General features: G+C 44.4%; 1 protein-coding gene across 1 annotated transcript; it reads left to right on the forward strand.

Moving 5' to 3' along the window:
• The first annotated feature begins 1,158 nt into the window (after positions 1-1,158).
• LOC136198603 (uncharacterized) lies at positions 1,159-5,753 on the forward strand. The gene is made up of 18 exons (XM_065988603.1): positions 1,159-1,311; positions 1,367-1,425; positions 1,476-1,526; positions 1,575-1,859; positions 1,913-2,049; positions 2,098-2,238; positions 2,293-3,580; positions 3,632-3,763; positions 3,817-3,948; positions 3,999-4,124; positions 4,189-4,314; positions 4,368-4,493; positions 4,548-4,679; positions 4,732-4,881; positions 4,941-5,063; positions 5,120-5,242; positions 5,298-5,324; positions 5,389-5,753. Exons 1-18 carry the CDS (start codon positions 1,187-1,189, stop codon positions 5,427-5,429), a joined length of 3,324 nt encoding a protein of 1,107 aa, XP_065844675.1. The 5' UTR covers positions 1,159-1,186; the 3' UTR covers positions 5,430-5,753.
• Positions 5,754-22,696: the final 16,943 nt, after the last annotated feature.

Genomic DNA, 22,696 nt, shown 5'->3' on the forward strand with positions numbered 1-22,696 from the left:
AAATGCATTTCTTGGGTTTGCTTTAGTAGCCATAAAACTAAATATAGCAACGAGATTACCCAAACTGGTACAGAAGCAAGCGGTGCGAAGAAAAAGTCACCCTTAAACTTCATATTATTGAAAAATTCTGTCACATACCAGTACAGGACGTTACGCAAAATGCAGTTTGTTCAAACTTTATCATAGTGTTTGGTATATTGCCAAGAGCTAAGGCTACGTCAAGCTGACCATCTGCGTTTATTAATTTATCTATTGCGTTCTAAGAATTTCAGTTTGAGTGCTCTTATATAAAGATCGAATTTCAGATTCTTGGTATCACACTCTGGCTGTGATATCTTCATGAATCTCGATGCTGCTAAAAATGTACTTGCTCTACTTATGGAAGTCAAGAGCACTCCAGAGACAGATACTGTAAAAAGGCGTACTTTTATGTAATGTTTCTGACGTTGCGATAAAAATCAGCACGACAAATGCATTTGGCGTAAAGTACTGTATGCGGCAGAATTTTTCATTAATACGAAGTTTTAGGGTGACTTTTTCTTCGCACCGCTTGCTTCTGTGCCAGTTTGGGTATTTTCGTTGCTATATTTAGTTTTATTGCTACTAAAGCAAACCCAAGAAATGCATTTTCATGCACTAAACAGCCCAATTGCTTAGCAAAGTTACTCTTTTTTAAGCTGCTTTTGAAAATCGTTTCAAATACCTTACAGAAAATTCAGAATGTCCTTTTAGAAACGGATTTGGGCTTTGCAAACGGAATAACTGGTGTCCGAACACCGAGGTGCGATGTCGGTATATTCGTCGATTTTTAGCATGCGATAGACTAGACCATTTGGCTAAAGCTTTACTGCGTTCGAAAGCTCTATGATAGAGGATTTTGTGAAAAAAAATTCTAGGCGAAACATTAAAATTTGAATGAGCTACGCATACGTGTCCGAAAGCGATACTGCTGTCCGAAAGCGGAGGATTTGACCTGCGCGCGCTAATCTTCTCATAAAATTATGAGGGTTTGGTCTATTGATTCGCGCTCTGGCACATCTTCCTGGCAGGGATTGGGCTTTCAAATGCGCCATAGGAAGCCAGAATCGGTTCGCTAGATTTGCTGTGCGAGCGTCCGAAATCGCAGAATGTCCGAAAGCCGAGGTCCTACTCTACTGTATTGTCATTTAGTCATTTAGCACGTATTATGAACTGCAGCGACTTACTTCGAAAAATTATACGTAATCGCGATTCGTTCGCGAAAGACCTGCGGAGTCTTTCCAAGTCGACGAAAGATGTAAGGGAAACGTTAGAAAACCATTCATATTGCCAGTGAGAGATCACTCAATAGTTCCCAGCAAAAAAACTTATTAATTATTATTTGCAGCGATCTTCTCAGGCGGACGTTAAATATTTTCAAAGAAGACTTAGAGGTTTCCAAACGTCGTAAGTTAATTCGCGCAGAAGACAGCAATTTTGTCTAAACTTTGTTCCAGTGTTTCGCCTTGTGCGATCTTTCAAAGCTCATCGTGAAAAATTCGGCGTTGGTAAGAAACCGAAGCATTTTTGTTCATTTAACTTGTCATCTTCTGTAGAGAAAGATGCCGTCGATTTGTATCATTTTGCTTTCGAAGAAGTTGGGCACTATTGGAAAGAGCTCGGCGCTTCTCTCGGTTTTCGAAAAAGGGAGCTCGACGACATGGAGTACTTCCACGGGAGTCATCAACAGGGCGTAAACTACATGGCCTGGGCCATGCTCGAGAAGTATCGTGCTAAAAACCAATTTCGGTTTTCGTCTATTGAACTTCTTCGCCGAAAACTTGGTGAAGTGAAGAGGAGACGCCGAGTAGAAGATCGTCAGAATGAGAGAGAAATAAGCGGTAATTAGAAGTTTCATTACATGCAGGTGCTTGTGATGAGTTCTACTGTATAGCTCTTCTACCAAGCTGCATTATTCGCGACGGGAGGTTTTACGGACGCGAAGAGGAACTCGGGCAAATTGCCAATTATCTGTGGAACGGCAAAGCGAAACAAAGTCGCGTTGAATCTGTTCAAATCCAACGTATTCAGGCAAGAGCTCTGCTGCGCAGAGATACTGTGGTTAAAGTCTTTATGCAGATTATTGCTGGAGTTGGAGGTGTTGGCAAAACAAGTCTTGCCTTCAAGTACGCTCTTCAATACGCCAAATCCTATTCAGATGGCTTATTCTACTTCAACTCTGAATCGTTCGCCTCGTTCTTAGTGTGGCTGAAAGAAAACGTACCTTTACAGTATTTCAACATTAAGTTGACTTATTTATTTATTTATTTATAGGTGGCTAAAGCAGTTGAGCTCAGCGGCTCGCACAATACTGTTACAATGTCTTCTCATGCCGACGCTCTTCGCGTCTTCTTTCGCTATCTCCGCAGTCGTCCTCGATCGCTCCTCCTTCTCGACAACGCCGACGACTTCGACTTTCTGAAGCGCTGTTTGCCCGGTCACGCCGTCGCGTGCCACATCGTTATAACGACGCGTCGAGCGCAAACGCACGACGTCTTTCACGAGCGAAAGGTCAGCCTTCTCACTCTAAACGTTCTCGATGAGCAGAAAGCCGTCGTCGCTCTTCTTCACCTGTCTGGCATGCGACCAGAATCGCACGCGACGATGGACTACAACGAGAGAAAGTATGCGGAAAAAGTTGCTGTCGGGCCACCGGTAGGACGACTGCCTCTCGCACTCGCTCACGCCGGATCTTTCATCGAACACCATCACTGCACGTTTCGTCAATACTGGTTAAAATTGGAAGCGGAGGCGAAGCGCTTGGAAGCGGCGGCGTTGAATCTAGACGCATTTCTGCGCTATTTTCACCTCTCCCACCTGAGGGATCATCTCGATCGATGCGGCGTTCACAGCGTGAACACTTTCGTCGAGTTCGATCTTGAGACGATGGGGTTAAACGCATTTGATCGGAAGTCGGTTTCGCGAGCGCGGGCGGCCCTTGCTGAACGGGAGCGCGTCTTTCTGACGTGGGAAATGGATCTCGACGATGTTCACAAGGAGGACGAGTCGCACGGAGGTTATCGCTTTCTCGAGTGCTGCTCGGTGCTATCGTCTCAAGACATTCCGCTCGACGTCGTCGCCGACGCCGCTTTTTCGACGACGGCATCGCACGTCGACTTTCGTGTCATGCGTGCAATGAAAGCGTTGAACGAACGCTCGCTCGTCCAACGAATGAGTGAAATTGACAACGAATCGTTTTCCGTGCACCATCTCGTGCAGGCGAGCGTCCTGCAGCGTCTCGGCGCCGACGTCGGCCATCTGACAAGGGTATTGGAGTCGACTGCGAATGCTCTTTTCAAGCGTCTTCCTCCTCCGGAGCATTTTCTCCTCGATTTTACCGATTCGTCTTTGCTCCGCATTGCTCCTCACGTCTATTCGGTTGCCGGAAAGATGCTCGAAGCCGGACTGCTCGTCGCCCCGCTCGTCGACTACGGCTGCGCATTGGCAATCGGCTTCTATCACTACGATGACGCTGTTCGGCTTTGCTCGTCTAGGGCTCAAGTTTTTGAAGCTAAGTTGGCCACCTTTTCCGCTGAGGAGATGCGACTCCTTCGACACAATTGTAAGCTGGCGTAATTTTTTTAATTTCTTTGGAGTTTCTTTATTGAAACAGATTACTTTCCTTTGGCGAGACTTTATTACGGCGTTGACAATTGGCACGATGGTGACGTGAGCGTGCGGAAAGCTCTTGGGGAAAGATGCTTGAGCGAACTTAGCCAAAGCGAAATAAGATCCTACAGACACGGTAAAGGCTATTTGACATTTGCGTTTGGGTGATCGTCTTCGTCATGCTCGCAGTGTTGTATTTACTTGCTGAGAGCAAAGTGCAAAGGGAAATGCTCGACGATGCCGAAGAGACGCTTCTTCGGCTGCTCAATGCGTATCCGTCTGAAATAAAAACATCAGAGGCGGCTCACAATGCGTTTATGGGTACGTATTATTATAACTCTTTGTTTGCTCACGTCAAAAGTCTCTTTAAGTCTTTCTTCGTCTTGGATTCGTATACCAAAAATCGTGCCAATTTGATAAGGAGCAGGCGGTTCTAAAAAAAGCGCTGTATCTCGGAAATTGTGGCTTATTCCATTCAGGACTACAACTTGGCTGTTGTAAGATTCAATCTTATTCAGGTGTCCGAAGTTCTTTTATCAACTCGTGCATCGTGACTTACAGGTTACCAAAAACTCGCTGAGTGTCTGTTCGAGTGTGGTCAACTAGACGAAGCTTTGAAATATTTTGTCGAAGCACTGAAAGCGTTCCAAAAAATAATTCCCGACAGTCACTCGGCTATGGGAATCCGTTAGAAATTCTGTTTTTATTTTCTTTTTACTAATTTGTCTCATTTGTTTTAGTTCGTCTTGATATGGCCCGATGCTTCAGGGACAAAGGCGAGCTATTCAAGGCATGCGAGTTTTCCTGGGAGGCTCTTTCTATTTTGAGGTCTACGTATTCTCCTGAGCATCCGCAGCTGAAGCTAGGTCAGCCCAAGGTCCGGAAAGAATAACTCTTTTTCTCTAAAGTTGATTCCGTAGCTCTTCGTGTGCATGGCCACTGTCTCCTCACTGCGAGACGATTCGACGAGTCTGCTGAAATTTTTAAAGAGTGTTTGTCGAGCCTTGAAATAGGACCGCATCAGCCAGATTATCTCCCTCAAAAAGCTAATTGTGCGAGATTGTCGACCAGACGTGACATTTTATTTTGTATGTTGCCTTTTAGGTCTAGAGTTGTTGGGAGATGCTTTGCGTGGGTCGAAAGACGTCGCAGATTGCGTCGCGGAGGGGAACGACGAAGTGATTCAATGCTACGAAAAAGCGGTTGCTCTTTTTCGCGAAGTCTATCCCGAAGGTCATCCTGACATGCTTACCGGTAAATCGACATGGGTATTAAATTTCTATTTCTCTATTTTATTGTTTTTTTTTTCGAAGCGTGTACGGCCGTTAGCTCCGCGAACGGATGTGCTGGAAAGATGGACGAGGCTCTAGATTATGCAAAGTTAGGCTGGGATTCGGCCCAGCGTCTACCTAGAGGAAGCGAGGATCGAATCACCTGTAAGATGACTTTTCTTTCAAAATTTAGTTCTCATGCCTTAGCACATTTTCTTTAGCTCTTACTATATACGTTCAGTATCTGTCTCTTAAAGGAATGTTTACTGAAGCAGAAGTCTTGGTTGCTCAAGGTAAAGCTGAATGCAATTCTTTACCACGCTATCATCCAAGTCGTCGTTGGCGTAAGCTCGAATTTGTTTTACCCAAAACTACGTAGTAATTAGGTTGTTATTATAGTACGGGGAGCCGAAGTTGCGATAAGAGGTTAGTAACGTATGTGCATGGGCTATGACTACAAAAGAAATTTACCTATTTCTGACTCGTTTAGAGTGCAAGTTGGATCGCGCGGGAAAGTTTGTGACTATTTGAGAAAGGCAGCTGGAATCCTGGTCACCGAGATCAATACATAGGAGGAAATAGGCAAAGGATACTCGTGTACTAAAATGTAAAAGCGGAAAAAAATTTAAAAATGGTCAGAAATTAATAATCAGAAACGTATGAACCTGTTTGGAAAGAGCTTTTCCTGCGTACTAGTATTTTGTCGTACTACCGCGTTGTTCTTACTGAGTCTCCGCGTTATTGTAGAGAAATAATGAATTGCTAGCATTTTTTGCTTTTTATTGCTTTGAATCGTCTCAAATGCTTGTTCTCTTTTATAAAATTTAAGTTCGATTTTCCTGAGAAATAGAATAATTTCACCTAACATGTATTTAATCCGGGAGTTTCATATTGAGCATGCCCGTATATTGTAGGGTACGCTGGTTTTGGAGAAATAACAGCGAAAAACCGTCCACCCTATAAAATACGGGACTTTTGGCATCAAAGGTAAGGAGCGCCAAAAGAGGAAGCTTTGGATGCATGTCCGATAAAACGCTCGATAAAGAGAACAACTGTCATGTGCTTCGAAAATGCAATTTCATTTAACATAAGGATGCAATGTGACGTGCTACAAACAGAGCTAAAAAATGACAGAGTCCCTTTTCTAAAGTTTTTGCGTCTCTTAGAATTCTACCTTAAAAGTTCGATGAAGCACGACAATAGCGCAAAAAAAGCAAAAAAGAAAAACAACACCTACTATACAGCATCATAAGCGCAAATCTAAAACATAGAGTACATATGCGACACGGGAAGCGGTAATGCTGTAATGCACCTTGGGGGGACAGTTTGCCATCTCACACGTATGCAGCGGAATTAACCGACCACCTTTCTGACTTCCTCGGCATCCTCTATCTGCGTGAACGAATTGTGTCCATGACTCCCTCGTTCAGCTTCTTGATTCTATGCTGCCAAAGGGAAGTAAACTGACAGCATCAAAAAGGATGCATTGGCTTTGATTTTCGGCTTCAAGCATTTGTCCCAGAAGCCGCGTAAGACGGTTGAACGTCGGCCGCTTTTCCGAACCGGCAGACCAGCATGCAGACATTGTCTTGTCTCTATAGGGGAAATCAGCAAAAAGACAAAAAGGATGTTCATTGCGATTAATACTAACAGCTCAGCAGAGCAGCTTTCTTGGCTGGGTAAGCGGTTGCCACTACGCAAATGCGATAGAAGTTCTCCAGTGAAAACGCACGGATAAGGAAAAGAGACTGAAATGCAATAGTCTCAAACTGAAAGGACAGTAACGGTGAGCTTACCCAGAGTACTTTTGTCTCACATGCGCTCCTAAACATGTTATACCCATAAAAAGGGATAATTAGCTCAGAAGATAACTTGGAGAAGGCGATCGTCTTACCTTTTGTCGGCAGCAACTGGACACAAACGTTGAACGTCGGTCTTAATTGAGCCAAGTAAGAGTTTTGCTAGCGGTATTTAGACGCACGTACAACTCCCAGCATCGCATGCATGCGTCTTTTGCCTATAAACAAAGAGTTATTTTATCTGACTTCGCTTTGGCCACCCCGTAGCATTTGGCGAAAGAACAGCCGTTAATTGACAGCTTCGAGTTTGCTCGCATGACCGCGGCCCGCAAATTAACGCTCTTAATAGATCTAGCACCACGATCTCACGTCGGTCGACCATGCATTTCTAGCTAACGCAGGTGGACGTCTTGAATGTAGACGGTAGCATCAGCTTGGCTTTCTATATTTTGTCAGGATCTCATGCACTGCTTTTGTTGCGAAAACGTATATCTTGTGTCGTAGTAGAGTTTAGAGTTGTCTTTCAGTTTCATTTCTCTCCAAGACAGAAGTAAACCTGATGTTGAGCAAAAAAGACTAAAAATATACAAGTGTTTCTTAGCTACTTATATACTGATTCTTTTTGTTTTTTCTTTAGCACCCATTCCAACGCCTGTTTTTGATACATATAAAAAAGCAACGGCCGATCCCCACGTACGCCGTCAGCGCGGCAGCTAATAACGCATTAAAAAAATAATTAAAACAGTGAAAGTATGAAAGTAATTTTTTGTCAAGGTTGCGGCGAAGCATACGGCGGTGAGGCAATGAACCACTGGCGCTGTATTCGCCCTATCGTTGACTTGGAGCAAATGTTATCTCCAATTATTAAAACATGTTGCATGCGTCTTTAAGTACCGCGTAAGGAGACCTCTTTTCCTTTTCGTTGACACAGATGACTCGACGTTTCACTTCAGATTTGGACATTCTTTAGGATGGCATGCAGAGGATCCTTCGTGATTGGCCACTTGCGACGTCGTGCGAGTCCGGCCAGCTAAAGGAGCTTTACCGCATCGAGAAAGCTTTTAGTTGGCCATCTGTTTAGTCTAGATATTACTCGACGGAGGTAAATTGATATTAGTTGATACAGTAACTTTGGAGTCGTACTCTCTATGACTACTCCAAGTGATCATATATTTACCTAAGCGTGAAAGTGAAAGCAAATAATACTCTGTTTGAACTTGGAAGAGTGCATCAAGGCTTCTTGACCACCATGTCAATGTAGACGCTACCAAGAGTATAAGTTAAGATATATAATCAGAGATATAATTTAGACATACAGACCTACTAAATTGTTCAGGATGATGATTTAGATTTGAATGTTGTAGATTAGTCTTGGTGACATAGTGACTTCTGAGACCTTGGCACGGCATTGGTGCGTCCATCCAAATGACAGAACGAATAGAGACATTTGATGCACCCCTAACGCATAGGACTCTTGAGCCTTCGGAAAAAGATGCGTCATTGAGAATTTTATTTGATAAATTTCTCTAACCGAACTACAATGTTTGGTTACATTTCTGACTGATTCCCAAGAGTCTGAAAAAGCTGAGGTGAAATACATGTAGCGATAGTACACATGGAATGACTAAATTCTCCTGCCTTTTGCTGCCTTTCGAGTCCACTGAATACACGAGTAAATATTTGAAGAAGAAAAAACGTAGCGCTAACGCTTTCCTAAGACGTTTCTTACATTTGCGAGGAAATCACCTTACGCGACATCATCGTAAAGCAATCCAGCGTTGAGCAGGTCAAAACGCTGTTTTGACATTGGAAGCTCGATGCTGCCCGGTGCGCCAAACGTCGCGAAAGCTCGAATTCGTTTGGTTTCGACGTCCATCTTTGTTTAGCGTGCTCGACGTACGATCGACGTAAAATGTTCTCTCGCTAGTCTCCGAAGTTTCTGCGATTTAGGCGATCGATTGTCCCTACACAACTAAAGATTGATCGAAAACCGACGAAATCGGCGTCAAAGCGGTTCAGACAGCTCGTTTAAGCATTCGAAGCGAAACGCAGGTAAACGAGCGCGTTCCTCTTGATTCTACGAGCGAAAACAGTGTAAGCGTGGCTCTCTGATTCGACTCTAGGGCCCCAAACTGATATTACATGAATCTGCGACTCGATATCGCGACTCCTCTATTTTACAACGATTCCATCGAGTTCGCCGCGTTCCTTTCGAAACGCGAACTAGGTCGAATAAGTAGGTTCGTTTCTTGTCGCCTTTCGTTGCGTTTTCGTCGCGTTTCGTCGAGATCGTGAGCCAAACGCTGACGTCACATATGTCCGACATCTTTGCAATGCACGCGTGCACGTGCTCGTCTCTTGTTCCTCTTTTTTTTGGGAGAAACGCTGCACGCGCGTGATCGTTCCAAATATTGCCTTATTTGGTTGCGCGTAGAGGTGCAAAAAGCAACGCTCTCTCTCGTGACATCGCTGCGGTTTATGACGCACACCCGACGTCCAATGAGAGAAAAGTTGGCGTCATCGTTCGCGAGGGAGTGCATAAAATCGTGCACGGCGCTTTCCCTCTTTACGTAACCCCGTCGCTTGAGAACTCGCTCGTGCGCTTGGTTTGTCGTTGGAAGACAGGGAGCCTGAGGGGCGAGCGATTTTCCGACGCAAAGTCCTGGAGCAACGGTGCGAAAGTGATTAGAGGCACATCCCTAAAACCTCTAGGGGCTTTTGCACTAGGAAAACACGCTCCGTCTGACCAAGGATTGTTTCTTTGGTCTTAGACAGGACAGCGTCGGCTTTCGTCGGCTCTCCTCCACGTCGAGCACACGATGAACGGGCCTCTTCGGCGGTGGCGATAGGGGTGGCAACGAACCTCGGAGGCTCACTTATGGTTGGTTCTGATCTAATTCATGCCGTCGGCTGGGTTGCGAAGCGTCTGGACCTCCACGTGGTGCGACCTGGGTCGCGCAAACACAGACGCGCTTCATTTCGGCTTTTTTGGTACGTACGTAGTTGTTTTGTACGGATACTGGCTTTGTTTGTCTAGATTTTGGCTCGCGAAAAGGCTTCGACGAAGAATTTCATTTTGCTATCCGATACGCTCTTATTTTTTTACTGCATCTTGTTTCAACTCACACTGCAATTGCGTTTTTTTTGTTTTCATTACTTTCCGTATGGCAGTTTTGATAGGCTTTTAGGCGTATAGTAGTAGTGAAGAACATATTGATATATAAACATGCAGCGGGAACCACGTATCGCGTGCAAGTAAAATTTCTTTGCGCATTCTCAAGCCTTCTTAGACACGTGAACCTCTTGGGGAAGAGCTTTTTCTGTGTACTACAATAACGCCAACAGGGTTCAAACTCCTGCAAACTGCGTGCTACTCACGTATGTCTTGAATATTTTCATTTTTCATTTTTCACATTTGGCTAATTTCCTAAATAAAGAAGATTAAATTCTTTTTTTTTCAAAAGTATTAAGACCTGAGGGAAACTACAATTGAGCTGCAAGGATTACTAAGTCTCAGACGCAACAAACGTTATCTCCTTCTGGTCGAATGGAAAATATCTTGTGATCGATAGAGCTGCTACCGACTTTCTGATCGACTTCACTTGATGAATACAGAGCCGGGTCTGCATTTAGTTGCTTTAGATGATAACTGTCCAAATAGAACCAGTTGAGAATGACTCCCGGACTTCGTTCGTCGCACACTGTAGCGATCTGGGACTGGAGTTCGTCGACGAATTCCTTCGCCACGGCTTCACAGTCGTCTTCGCTCGACCAGCGGAGGACTACGTCAATGCAGTGATGCCCTTTCTTTATGCCCATTGTGATGAGACATTGAATAACTTTGCTACCGACAATCTTTATCAATCTGATGCCGTCTTTCCACACGATATGGCTGACATTAGCCATGCGAGAGCAGCGAGACTGGAGAACTAATGACGAATGACGAGGGCGAGAGTATGTCGACAGACTCAGTGCACTCGTATCGCTTGCCACGATATACGTCGTCTCGTTCTATTATCGAGGCGTCACGTGGTTGGGTGAGAGGCTCATGAGGCAAACGAAAACGAAGGCGTGTCTTAGTCATCGCGAGTTCGTCGTGCCGGGAAACGCGTTCCGAAAGAGCGACCCATAATCGTCTTAAAATGTGAACGCGACGTGGTTCAGATTTTTTCGCTGTCAGCCCACGTCTCTCGACCCTCCGTTTCGTCATAATTATCATCTTCTTCTTCTTCTTCGGGAAAGAGTTCCTCTTCGACGTCGCCGCGATGCCTGCAGGAAAGATGAAACCTCCCCCAATAAACGGTTAATAATTAAAATACCCACGTGACTGCCTGTTGAGTTTTAGAAAATAAAGCAGCTTCGTAAGCCTTTACGATTTCCCCAACGTGACAAAAAGTGCAGAGAATGAGTCAAAGAAAGTCTTATTATTATTGATGATTTTTGTACCTTGGTCTATGGGCATGCAGCTGCTACGTGGACTTCCTCTTCGGTTAGCTTAGACAGGGTTCTAGGCAGGAATGTGAGAGTGGGGATTCGGGCGCTCCACCTCCGAAAAAACTTTTTGGGGGCGTGGCATTTTTTAATGTAGTTTCTTTGCACGGCGGCAAATCGACAGTGGGATATCGTGAAAACTTAGGGTTAGTGTTAGTGTTATTAGTTTGGGGTTCGCAGAGTGATGTAACGCCTTTTCATAGTGATATTAACTTTTCTGTTGTTATAAACTCAACAGTCAACCTGCTAAATTTTCTTTTCTACTGTAAAAGGATCTCTTACCTGCCATCAAAATTTGCACCGGTAGTACTAAACCGGTGCAAATTTTAATGGAAGGTAAGAGATCCTGTCTGTCTATGGTGTGTGTGGGTGAAATAGTGAATACTGCCTGTTCAAAATTCAGTGAGGGTCGCGAGGCTGCGTGTGAGGGTCGCTAAGACTTGAGTGAGGGCCGATGCGACCCTCGCCGACCCCCGTAGCTAGAACCCTGCTTAGAGCGCGTTAATTTGTCAATGCTCTTTATGACGTCACGCCGACAAGACTACGTTTCAGCACGGATACTAGTATCCGTGGTTTCAGAGCGGCGACCTCAGTTGTATTACTATACGACTCAAATATTATATTCGTACTTGAATTTTGTCTAGTCCGGTTAGAAGAACGTACAGTAGGAAAGACCGGCCGAATTAACGAATCTATTAAAGCGTGACGTCAGAATGGGTACACCATTGTGACGTAGTTTACCTCTCTGCCAACAAAGATCCCTCACGGTTTTTTAGAATGAAGCGAATGCTCGTCACAGCTTGACCGTCCATGTTGTAGAGTTCAAGCACCTGAATGACGTCACTCCACCAGCTAACATCATAACCAATCTGAAAGAAAGAAAGAAGGAAAGAAAGAACTAGACACTATCAATGAATAGGGGGCTTGATAGCTTTTCTTCACATTCCTCAACCGCCTTTTTTGGCATATCCCAGTTTGTTTACTCGGACGATAGCCTAGCGTTGAATCGCGAAAGGAATTCCTCTTCCAAGCCCTCCAGCTAAAATATCCTGAGACCTCAAAACAATGACGTCACACTATGACACCTCCTCAGCGATGATATATATACAAGGCTCGACTGCACGTGGAATCGTTCACGTTGAGAAGTTCAGACAGATTATAAAGCGTGTGAATTTTCTAAATCAATAAATATTAATAAGGTTTCCCCAAAGCGCGTTACCTGAGTCAAATCGGTTACCAACAGTGGAACCATGCTCTTTCCACGAACTACGCCTCGCGATATTTATCAACGGCAAGAGAAATCTATAATCACGTGACACCCAATTTAAATAATTTCTATAAGATATCGCCTACGTTTCCCGCTTGACCATGAAGAGCAGAGAGACCTAGAATTTAAGATTAAAATGATTTTATATAATAACTTCCGGGATACCGTTTAGTGCAAATATAATTTGCCGGTGTCCATCTCGACATTCTCTAGTCGTTCTCGCGATCATTGTCTCAAGCAATAGCTCCAAAGTCATCGTACCTTAATTAAATTAATTATTTTATTTAATTAGCGAGCGTGGTCCGAGTCACCGACCTTCGACTCAGTAATCCGGGCATATCGCGATGTACGACCATTTGAGGATGACAACAAGCGAGTCCCAGACGATATAAGGGACCCAGCATCTATATAGGGGTTATATCTAATCACATGATGACTTATAATTATTCTCTTTTATTCCCTTCCCTTACCCTTTTTGCTGTGCTTGTTCTTAGGGAACTAAGGCTCGCCTCAGCGTCTGCGTGGCCGCGTATCATCTATGGTATTTATTGGACTTATTTAATTATTTTCATTGTGTAGCAAAACTTACTCGTTCCGCTTGCAGTGAACACAATTCTTGTTCTCGTTGATAAAAGAAGGCTTCCAGTGGCGAAAACCACAGCCACCTTTCCTCCTCCGTCTGAGGTGGAACACCAAGCAGCACACACAGAAAAAATAAATAATAATAAATAAATAATAATTCGTCTATTACTTCATTAAGGACGTCTTGTTTCAGAGTACGCCAAAATAATCGCTTGAGAACCTCGACCAATGGACGAGCGTTCTTCTCGCGGACATACGGTTCGTAGAGCAAACGTTTCCATAACGATTTCTCGCAGTAGGGTTGAACGCTGAGAAATAAAAGTAATCCGTATATATCTTGGAGAAAAAAGGCTCGCGGGGAATAAATGATAATGTTGCTATGGTTACCTTCGGGACCCTGCTGGATTGGAGTAACCGTAACGCACCAACGATTTACAGCGTGGAGTCGTTTCGTCATAAGAGCCGCCTAAAAATAGATATATAGGGTTATTTTTAACACGAGACTATGTAGCTACTTTTGCGCTTGTGCTTTCGACCATCTGAGCTTCGTCTAAACATATCTGAAAGTAATATTAGAATATGTATTTTTATTTTTTGAGATTTCTTTTTGACTCACTCTCCACCATTTGACGGCGGGTAGCGGACTCAATTTAACGACGTATCGTTTACTGTGGCGAATATTCACCTTTCAGGTCAGTTTCCTGAGTAATAAGCGCCTCGTTGGGTACGACCTCGAAGGGGTCACGATCGTCGATGCAACGAGTTAAGATGATTACAGTGTGCACGGTCCGTTGAAGGTTATCTATAATCTAAATTTCATTCACTTAAAATTTCTGAGTTTAGATTTTATCCTGTGATAACATCAGATTTATCTCTGTACATGGTAAACATGTAGCGTTTGCGTTTCTCCTTAGTAGAATTCTATTTCTAATGCTGACAACTGTGTATGATCCGGAGACGTCTCAGCTACATGACCACATTCTATTCTTTAAAACGCTCGTTTTTTCATGGACTTCACAACGACCATCGTACTTTAACGATTTTCACTACTCTGTGCTTCTTTTGGCCTATTGATCGTATCGCCTTGTGGTACTCCACACTGCATGGTTTGCTTGGCATATTCTGATTAATAAGAGCTATCGTCTTCTATTTAATTTGTATTGAAGACTATCGTTTCATAGGTTCGTAGTCGGGTAGATAGAGGAGATTTGAATGGTGCCAGAAAGGCGTTTAAGTGAGCCATGTATTGTAACTGGGTTGCTGTTATGTGCGGACTGTTGGTTCTGCTGGCCAGTGGGCGTTCTTGTTCGTCTTTTATACGCACTCTAACCTATTACTTACGCAATTGCGATGAACAAAGATCCGAGATCCCCTAATTTGAATCAGCGTTTTTTGTTGTAGCCGTTAGAACACAAAAAGATATGATTTACATATTACCTGAAATTTCAAACTTCAATGATGTACGATAAAAAGGAAAAGAAATGACTCCTCGATTCATCCTGGATCCGTCGCGCAGCAGAACGAGCTCGTTTGACAGCTTCGCGCCTAAACTCTCAGTCACGACTTCCGGGACATTCTCGAGAAGCATCATGGCGAAGCGTCTCTCCGAATTGTGTCGAGATCTTCTCTGTCAGACGGACGACAGTCTATTAAGCCACGAAAAGTTGCTCCTTTTTCCTATGTCGTCGACAGGCGAGAGGATCCTAGTGTCGTCGCCCAGAGAACTTCCCTTTTCGATGGCCAATCAGCTGATCGAAGATTTGGCTAAGAGAGGTAAACTCACGTCGAACATTCTACGCGTCTTGATGACGTCGACGATAACGCGTCTGAATCTGACGTGCCTTCGATCGATCGACGACGAACCGACGTTTACCTCCCAATTGGCCAAGCAAGGTCACGTGGTCGACGTCGACTTGTCTTTCAGCCCGTGTCTCGGCAAACTGTCGATTCCATTCGTAAGCTCTCTCGCGCAATCGTGTCGCAACACATTGCTCTCTTTCTCGGCGAGCTCTGTGGGCGGGTATGTTGGCATCGAATATCTACGCGACTTTTCACGTCTCTGTCATCTCGATGTCAGTTTCTCGTCGACGTCATGTGACGTCATTCGAGACTTGTGTGCCAACTTGACGGAACTCACCTATCTCGACGTGTCCGGCACGGACTTGAGTTGGCCTAAAGTTTTCGACTTCGCTTCAAACCTCACCCATCTTAAGCATCTCGGAATGAGTCATCTCTGGTTTCTAACAGACGACGAACAAATGATCTTTTTTGAGCCCGTGTTTAGACCGGATTGGGTGAAATCGTTCTTCAACCGCGTCCAAACTCTGACGTCATTAGATGTTTCGTCTGTCATTTGTGTCGATATTGAGAGCTCCGACATCCGGCGTCGAAGTGACGTGGAGCACATTGAAAGTGCACTGACTCTCACCATGGACGAAGTTCTCGCGAACGCTCCAAAATCTCTCACTCGTCTAGCAACGAGTTGGTGGTTCTCGGATCGAGTTTCAGCGGAGCTTGACACTGGAAAATATTCTTTTGAAGTCGTGCTATTCATAGCCGATCACCGAATCGGAAGCACATTGCTCTTTCGTGAAATAATTTCGCACTGGGAAGAGTCGATATCTTTACATAGCGTTATTTTGGATGAGTACTTGGCCATCGAGCAACCGTTGACTCGTGCCCAACTGGAAATGATTTTGTCGAAAGGGCTCGAACTTCTTAATAGAAAGGATTCTCTTTGTGCGCTAAGCACCGTTTGCCGATCTATCGTGCGTCTACGTTCGCTATCTTCAGGTCTTATTTTTCGCAGACTTTTTGAAGAGACCGTGTTCCTGTTTCGGTGTCATTTCATGAAAGACGTCAGGACTTACAGTTCCGTCCATCAATACGTCTCGAGAATTCTTGCTGTAGTATCTGTAATTGAAGGGCGAGAGCACTGGAATGAGGTGCAGCCATTGTATGAAATCGTTCTCGAGTCACTCTTCGAGCCGTCGTTTTATGACCTCAAAGCGGATGGTGTCAGTGTAAAAGAGGAATTTACGAATCGTCTAATTTGGCATGTCGTCCAGAATGTGATGGTTCCTTCCAAGTTGTCATTAGCGCACTCGGCTGCAGTGTTTATTCTGACTTTGTTCGACCGCTGTCGTTTATACCCGCAATATAGATTCATTGATCGCAGCTATGTCACATATGCCGGCAACAACGCTAGAAAAATCCTGGAAGCTTTTTTCGATTTTCTCACCGACAAACAGAGACAAGACTTTGTCTTGATTAACAATTTTACTGAAATATTTTCGAAGCGTATTCTGGACGTCATTTCCGAGGCGTCAGAATATTATATGAAGCGGCGTACTGATTGGGAATTTGTTGATAACGAGCTCTCGCATCGTTTTGCCGTTCTGCGTCTTATTTCTTCAAGGATTTCTCCTATTCAACGAAGCATTGTCGACAGTGGAGCGGTGTCGTCAGATGTACAAGTGTGGGTTTTCGATCTGATGTGGCCGGAATGTCCACAGTCCGAAGCTTATTCGAGGTTAATGGCGTTACTGATAAGTTTGGCTGAAAATTCGATTTTGCGAAGCTCGTTGATTTCAATCCAATTAGTGCGTTGTCTTTGCCAATCTAATAAGGAATTTACTCGGTGTATAACTCTGCAGAAGAGTTATCTCGCCTGTCTTTTGCTTCTTAGCGAATCGGCGTCGTTAGGAGAAGCTGTCGATGGTGTATCTCGTCTCGCCGTTCATTTTCCCGCAAATGTTTGTAAATCTGAGCTACTATCTTTTTCGATTGAGTCGCTGAAAGAAATGTCTCAATTTAGCAGACAACGAGTGGCTGAGTTCGGAAAGAAGTGTTTAGCGGTTCTCAAGCAGTAGTTTGCAACAGAAACATTTAGTCGTGAAAAAGTCTGTATTGATTGGAGGAAGAACTGATTTGGTTAAGACATTCTGTAAAATGTGTTGCGAAAATTATTTTCTTTAATAATAATTTTTTCATAGTTACACAACTAGCTGTGACTTATACAAAAGTTCTTATATTTTACGTCCCATGCATGAAACGACTAGCCAGAGAAAATTGTCGTAGCCACTCCTTCAATTTATTTGACACGTGATTTCGTAATGCCTGTTTCGAATTAAAACGATGTCAGCTGGAGTCCCGGACTTTGTAGGGTAAACGCTTTTTCAACAAAAGACGAGTAAAAGCCGTTTACCCTACTAAATCCGGGAATTTTCGCTTGGTCTATTGCTAGCAATATTGTGCGTGAAGAAAAGTATTTACATGTACATCTAGATAATGCAAAATTGCTCTACCGGTAATTACAATGGTAAGAGTAATAAGGATCGCCCCTCTGGCCGCAGATTACTTAGGCTTCGTACGAATAACCAGTACTGCGAACAACTAAAGACCACTCAGCGGGATAGCTAAAAGCGATGGATGACGTGTAGCAGATAGTAGCCGGTGTGAACTTCGCTGCCATTTGCGAACAAAATATTCGCTGCACGTGATTGGAAACGGCTACATATTTTATCGCTAAACAATCATTATTTTCTCACGACTTTAAAAAGAGCCTATCTAACAAGTGAATAGAAAAAGTACACGCGAATGCGCTGATCCCGTTACGACACGCTGTGCAGCGAAAAAAAGCAGACACACGAAGACACGCCTCCAACTGACACGGTATCATCTGGCCAAGGGACGTTCTTCGTCGAAGACTTTTGGCGAACCAAAATCTAGACAAAAAGGAGCCATTATCCGTTCAAAACAACTACGTACTTACCAAAAAAGGGAAAAGTGAAGCGCGTCTGTGTTTGCGTGACCCAGGTCGCACCACGTGGAGGTCCAGACGCTTCGCAACCCAGTCGACCCTCACCAACGGCATGAATTAGATCAGAACCCACCATAAGTGAGCCTCCGAGGTTGGTTGCCACCCCGGGAGACGGCTATCGCCACCGCCGAAGAGGCCCGCTCATCGTGTGCTCGACGTGGAGGAGAGCCGGCGAACGCCGACGCTGTCCCGTGTAAGACGGAGCGTGTTTTCCCAGTGCGAAAGCCCCTAGAGGTCTTAGGGATGTGCCTCTAATCACTTTCGCACCGTTGCTCCAGGACGTTGCGTCGGAATATCGCTCGCCCCTCTGGCTCCCTGTCTTCCAACGACTAACCAAGCGTACGAGCGAGTTCTCAAGCGACGGGGTTACGCAAAGAGGGAGAGCGCCGTGCACGACTTTATGCACTCCCTCGCGAACGATGACGCAAACTTTTCTCTCATTGGACGTCGGGTGTGCGTCATAAACCGCAACGATGTCACGCGAGACAGCGTTGCTTTTTGCACCTCTACGCTCAACCAAATAAGGCAATGATTGGAGCGATCACGCGCGTGCAGCGTTTCTCCCAAAAAAAAGGAAACAAGAGACGAGCACGTGCACGCGTGCATGGCCAAGATGTCGGATATGTGACGTCAACGTTTCGTTCACAATCTCAACGAAACGAGACGAAACGCGACGCAAAACGCTCAAATGCATTCGATCAAGTTCGCGTTCCGAAAGAAACGCGGCGAACTTGATGGAATCGTTGTAAAATAGAGCTAGGACTCGTGATATCAAGTCGTAGATTCGTCTAATATCAGTTTAGGGCCCTAGAATCGAAGCAGAGAGCCACGCTTACATTGTCTTCGCTCGTAGAATCAAGAGGAACGCGCTCGTTTACCTGCGTTTCGCTTCGATTGCTTAAACGAGCTATCTGAACCGCTTGGACGCAGATTACGTCAGTTTTCGATCAATCTTTAGTTGTGTAGGGACAATCGATCGCCTAAATCGCACAAAATTGGGAGACTAGCGAGAAAACATTTTAAGTCGAGCACGCTAAACAAAGATGGACGTCGAAACTAAACGTACCGGTATCCGAGCTTTCGCGACGTTTTGGCCCACCGAGCAGCGTCGAGCTTCCAGCTGCAAGACAGTGTTTTGACCTGCTCAACGCTGGATTGCTTAACGATGATGTTGCGTAAGGCGATCTCCTCGTAAACGTAAGAAACGTCTTAGGAAAGCGTTAGCGCTACGTTTTGTCTTCTGAATATTTTTCTCGTGTATTCAGTGCACTCGAAAGGCAGCAAAAGGCAGGAGAAGTCATTCCATAGTGCAATGAATCGCTACATGTATGTCACCTCAGCTTTTTCAGACGCTTGAGAATCAGTCAGAAATGGAACTAAACATTGTAAGTTGGTTAGAGAAATACTATATTTTTTCAAATAAAATTCTCAATGACTTATCTTTTTCCGAAGGCTTAGAGTCCTATGCGTTATAGGGTGCATATGATTTGAAAGGTCTCTGTTCGTTAATTCTCTCATTTGGATCGACGCACCAATGCCGTGCCAAGGTCTCAGAAGTCATTATCTCATCAAGACTTATCTACAACATTCAAATCTAAAACACCATCCTGTACAATTTAGTAGGTCTATATGTCTAAATTATATCTCTGATTATATATCTTAATCTGTACTGTACAGTGATGTCAAGAAGGCTTAGCGCGCCTTAGTCAAACAGAGCTCCGCAAAAGCCTGTTCGGTCAAAATATTACCGCCCATCATTCAAACATCTTACTTTCGTTCTTAAACTGGGGGTCAATGACAGCATGCGGATGTTCGTCCAGGCTTCTGGACTACCTACTAGCTGCCCGGTATAAATAAATCCAATGCATCAAACAAGCAGCCGGCGGCATCGCAAATGATTTGCCGCGGCCTGCCTGCAGTTTCTTAGCGTCGTCCCCAGACTCTCGCGTGTTACGTTAGTGACGCGCGTGAGAGAGTCTGGGTACGAGGCTAGCATTTGCGGAGCGTTTGACACAGACATATATAGAATTGACTGTGTGAGCAGATCGAGTAGCGTCATTCTCAGAAACTCTCACGTACATGCAAAAATATAACGACGCAAATGTCCTTGCTCCTCGCGGTCTTCACTCAACTAAATGTGTACGAGAAACAATAAAACGAGAAACAGTAGAAACGCACAAGAAGTAGAAAGCGTTGCTTATATCAGCGAAGGTCGCGATTAATTAACAAGGCCGTTACTTTCCTTATGATTCTGACGCGTTTGTGTGAGGGTCTTAGGAAGACGCTGAGAAGCGGAGCTCTCGGGTACATGCATTCCGGAGTCGTCTGATATTCTGCTGATATGCAATTCTCTGACGGTAAAAAGTTAGCAACACTCTCAACTTAGTGTGTGGTTCTTCTGTTATTCTTATTTTCTTATAAAATCTTCAGAGGCTGAGATCCTTTTAGTTGAGTGCAGATCGCGATTAACAAAGCCGCTCTCTTCCTTATTCTGACGCGTACCTGATAGGAAGACACTATGGCTTCCCTCGAACCTCTAGCTCACACGTTTAGTGCGCAGCTGCCCTGCAACGGCATGCATGACTAGGTACTAATTCGCTACATGGAAGCGGCGGAGTAAACTCAAGCTCTTATATTTGCACTAACTAAATTTCTGCAAAGAGTTTTTTCACGATCAGCTAGATGCAATCTAAATTTTCTTTGTTCTTCTGCGGGCTTTTTCTATATGTCAATGCTCGTCACGTCGACCAACTCTCCTATTTTGCTGACGATTGCGTTTGGGTCGACATTGGCGAGGCAGTAGAGAGGCAAAAGTCGTCAAACGAATGCGATTTCTATCGAGTAGAAAATCGAGAATGCGTGCTGTCAGCTTTCCACGTCGAGCGAGTCCGTCGATAATGCGGTTGGCGACCGGCGAAGGCAAATAGGCGGAACACGCGTGATCTCCCGTGCAGAGAAGAATCTCGGCGACGGAGGGCAAAGGAAGAGCCGGTATTTCGCCCAGTGAAGACAAACAAGGAACGAAGAACGTTTCGCACAGGCTTTTGACAGCCCAGCGTGTTGAGATAAACGTCCATGTCGATTTTGATCCGGGTTTGGGATCACGTGACACCTACTTCGTCGAAACGTTAACGTTCTGACTGAATTTTTTCTCAAGACTCGTTTCGGCTATAGTGGAATGCTGTTCAAAGTCCCTATTCTAGGCGCTGGAGCTTTTACGAAAAAGTGAGGCTCCCCTAAGGGGTCTCACGAGCAGTTCTCCGCTTGCGAAACGGAACGTAAGGCTCGCATACGCGCAATTGTTATTCAGCTCAACGATACTCCAATGGGCTACCCTTTGATGGGAGCAGTCGACGCGTCTCAGTGGTTTCCGATGGCCCAAGAGTCGAATTTATCCGTGTGTCTTTCGAAGCTCGTCTCTCCTCAACCGTAAGTCGATCTTTTATCTCCTTTGTCTTCAAAAAAGCTTATAGGTTGTCCTCCTTACTGCTCAAAGTATAGAAGTGGGCGCTGTTCACAACGGCCGCTGCGAGCAAAATCCTGTGGTTCTAGTGGCACTGAACCCTCAAAAGGGGCCCCAGGTGTTCTCCTGACTTGTAAGTTCTGATTGGCCATAGTCCTTGTCTTTAAAATGTTAATGATGAGGTGACATACTCTTAGGCTATCTCTATATTTTTAGGTGCATGCTATTTTCAATTTTTCGTGGATTCTTCTTTTTCACATATGTCGCCTCTCGAATGTCGTAAACAATGTCGTAAGCGAATGCGTGAAGCTGGAATCACTTCCAAATGGCTCAAAACAGTTGTAAAGGGGGATAAACCGAACGGTATTTGATTCTCACTGATTCTTGAATGCGGCATCGCGAAACAGAATGGAAAGCTACCTGACGCCACTTTGTGGTTGCGATTAAAGCCTCCGCTAATACGGCGTAGTCGATGCGTATCAGAGCTTTCCAAGAGCCGAGTTTATCAGCTTCTCTATCGAGGCTCGTTTCTCCTCCATCGCGTAAGTCAAAGGCTTTTTTCCGACGACTGTGATAATCCAATCGTCGTCATCGCAAATGACGTTGTTCCAGAAGCAAGCGCCAGTTTCAAAAGTGCAATCACCAGTAACCAGACCTATTAAAAAGTACGCATAAAACTTCTGTTTAAATGCTATCTATCTTTGGTGTCTATTTTCATACCGAGAGTTGGCGGCGTCGTTTTGTTGGTAACCAAATATAATGATCATGTTTTTGGCTCTTTGTTTTACCTAGCTGATTTCATAAAAGATATTGACCTAAAGCCTAAAAAATTTTAACGTACAGTAGCGCTTAAGTAGTTCAAACTTTGACCTCATTAATACACAACTTTACCGTGGACAGAATACGGACTTTGTCAATAAACAAAGTCTCTTTGAGCCTAAACTGTCGTAGAAACAATTTTAATTTCCTAGGTAACATGCAAACAGTATAGAAGTATATTTTCTCTCTGACATGACCTGGCGCGAATTGTTAAATTCGTCTTATACAATGCATAATAGCAACTTAAGTTAAGAGGTCTGTATAGCAGTTATTTCACCTTCTATTGGGTTTTGCATTCTATAGAGCCAAGTTCGCTAAAAGAAAAAGCCTTGCTCCATTTTCACTTCATGCACAAGCGTTTCTTATTGGAGGCGCTTTACAAACGGTAGAAGTGCTATTTCGTTTAATTTTAAATGTTCAGGCAAGGACATGCTTCGATCCGTTTACGGACACGCCAGAATGTACAAGTATACGCAAGTTTCACCAATTTATCATAAGGCGGCCTTGACTCTGAAAGCTGGGTGAGCAAACTGTACAAACTTTGCTAATAGGGGT

The sequence above is a fragment of the Oscarella lobularis genome, chromosome 19, assembly GCF_947507565.1.
Source record: "Oscarella lobularis chromosome 19, ooOscLobu1.1, whole genome shotgun sequence".
NCBI classification, from domain to species: Eukaryota; Metazoa; Porifera; class Homoscleromorpha; order Homosclerophorida; family Oscarellidae; genus Oscarella; species Oscarella lobularis.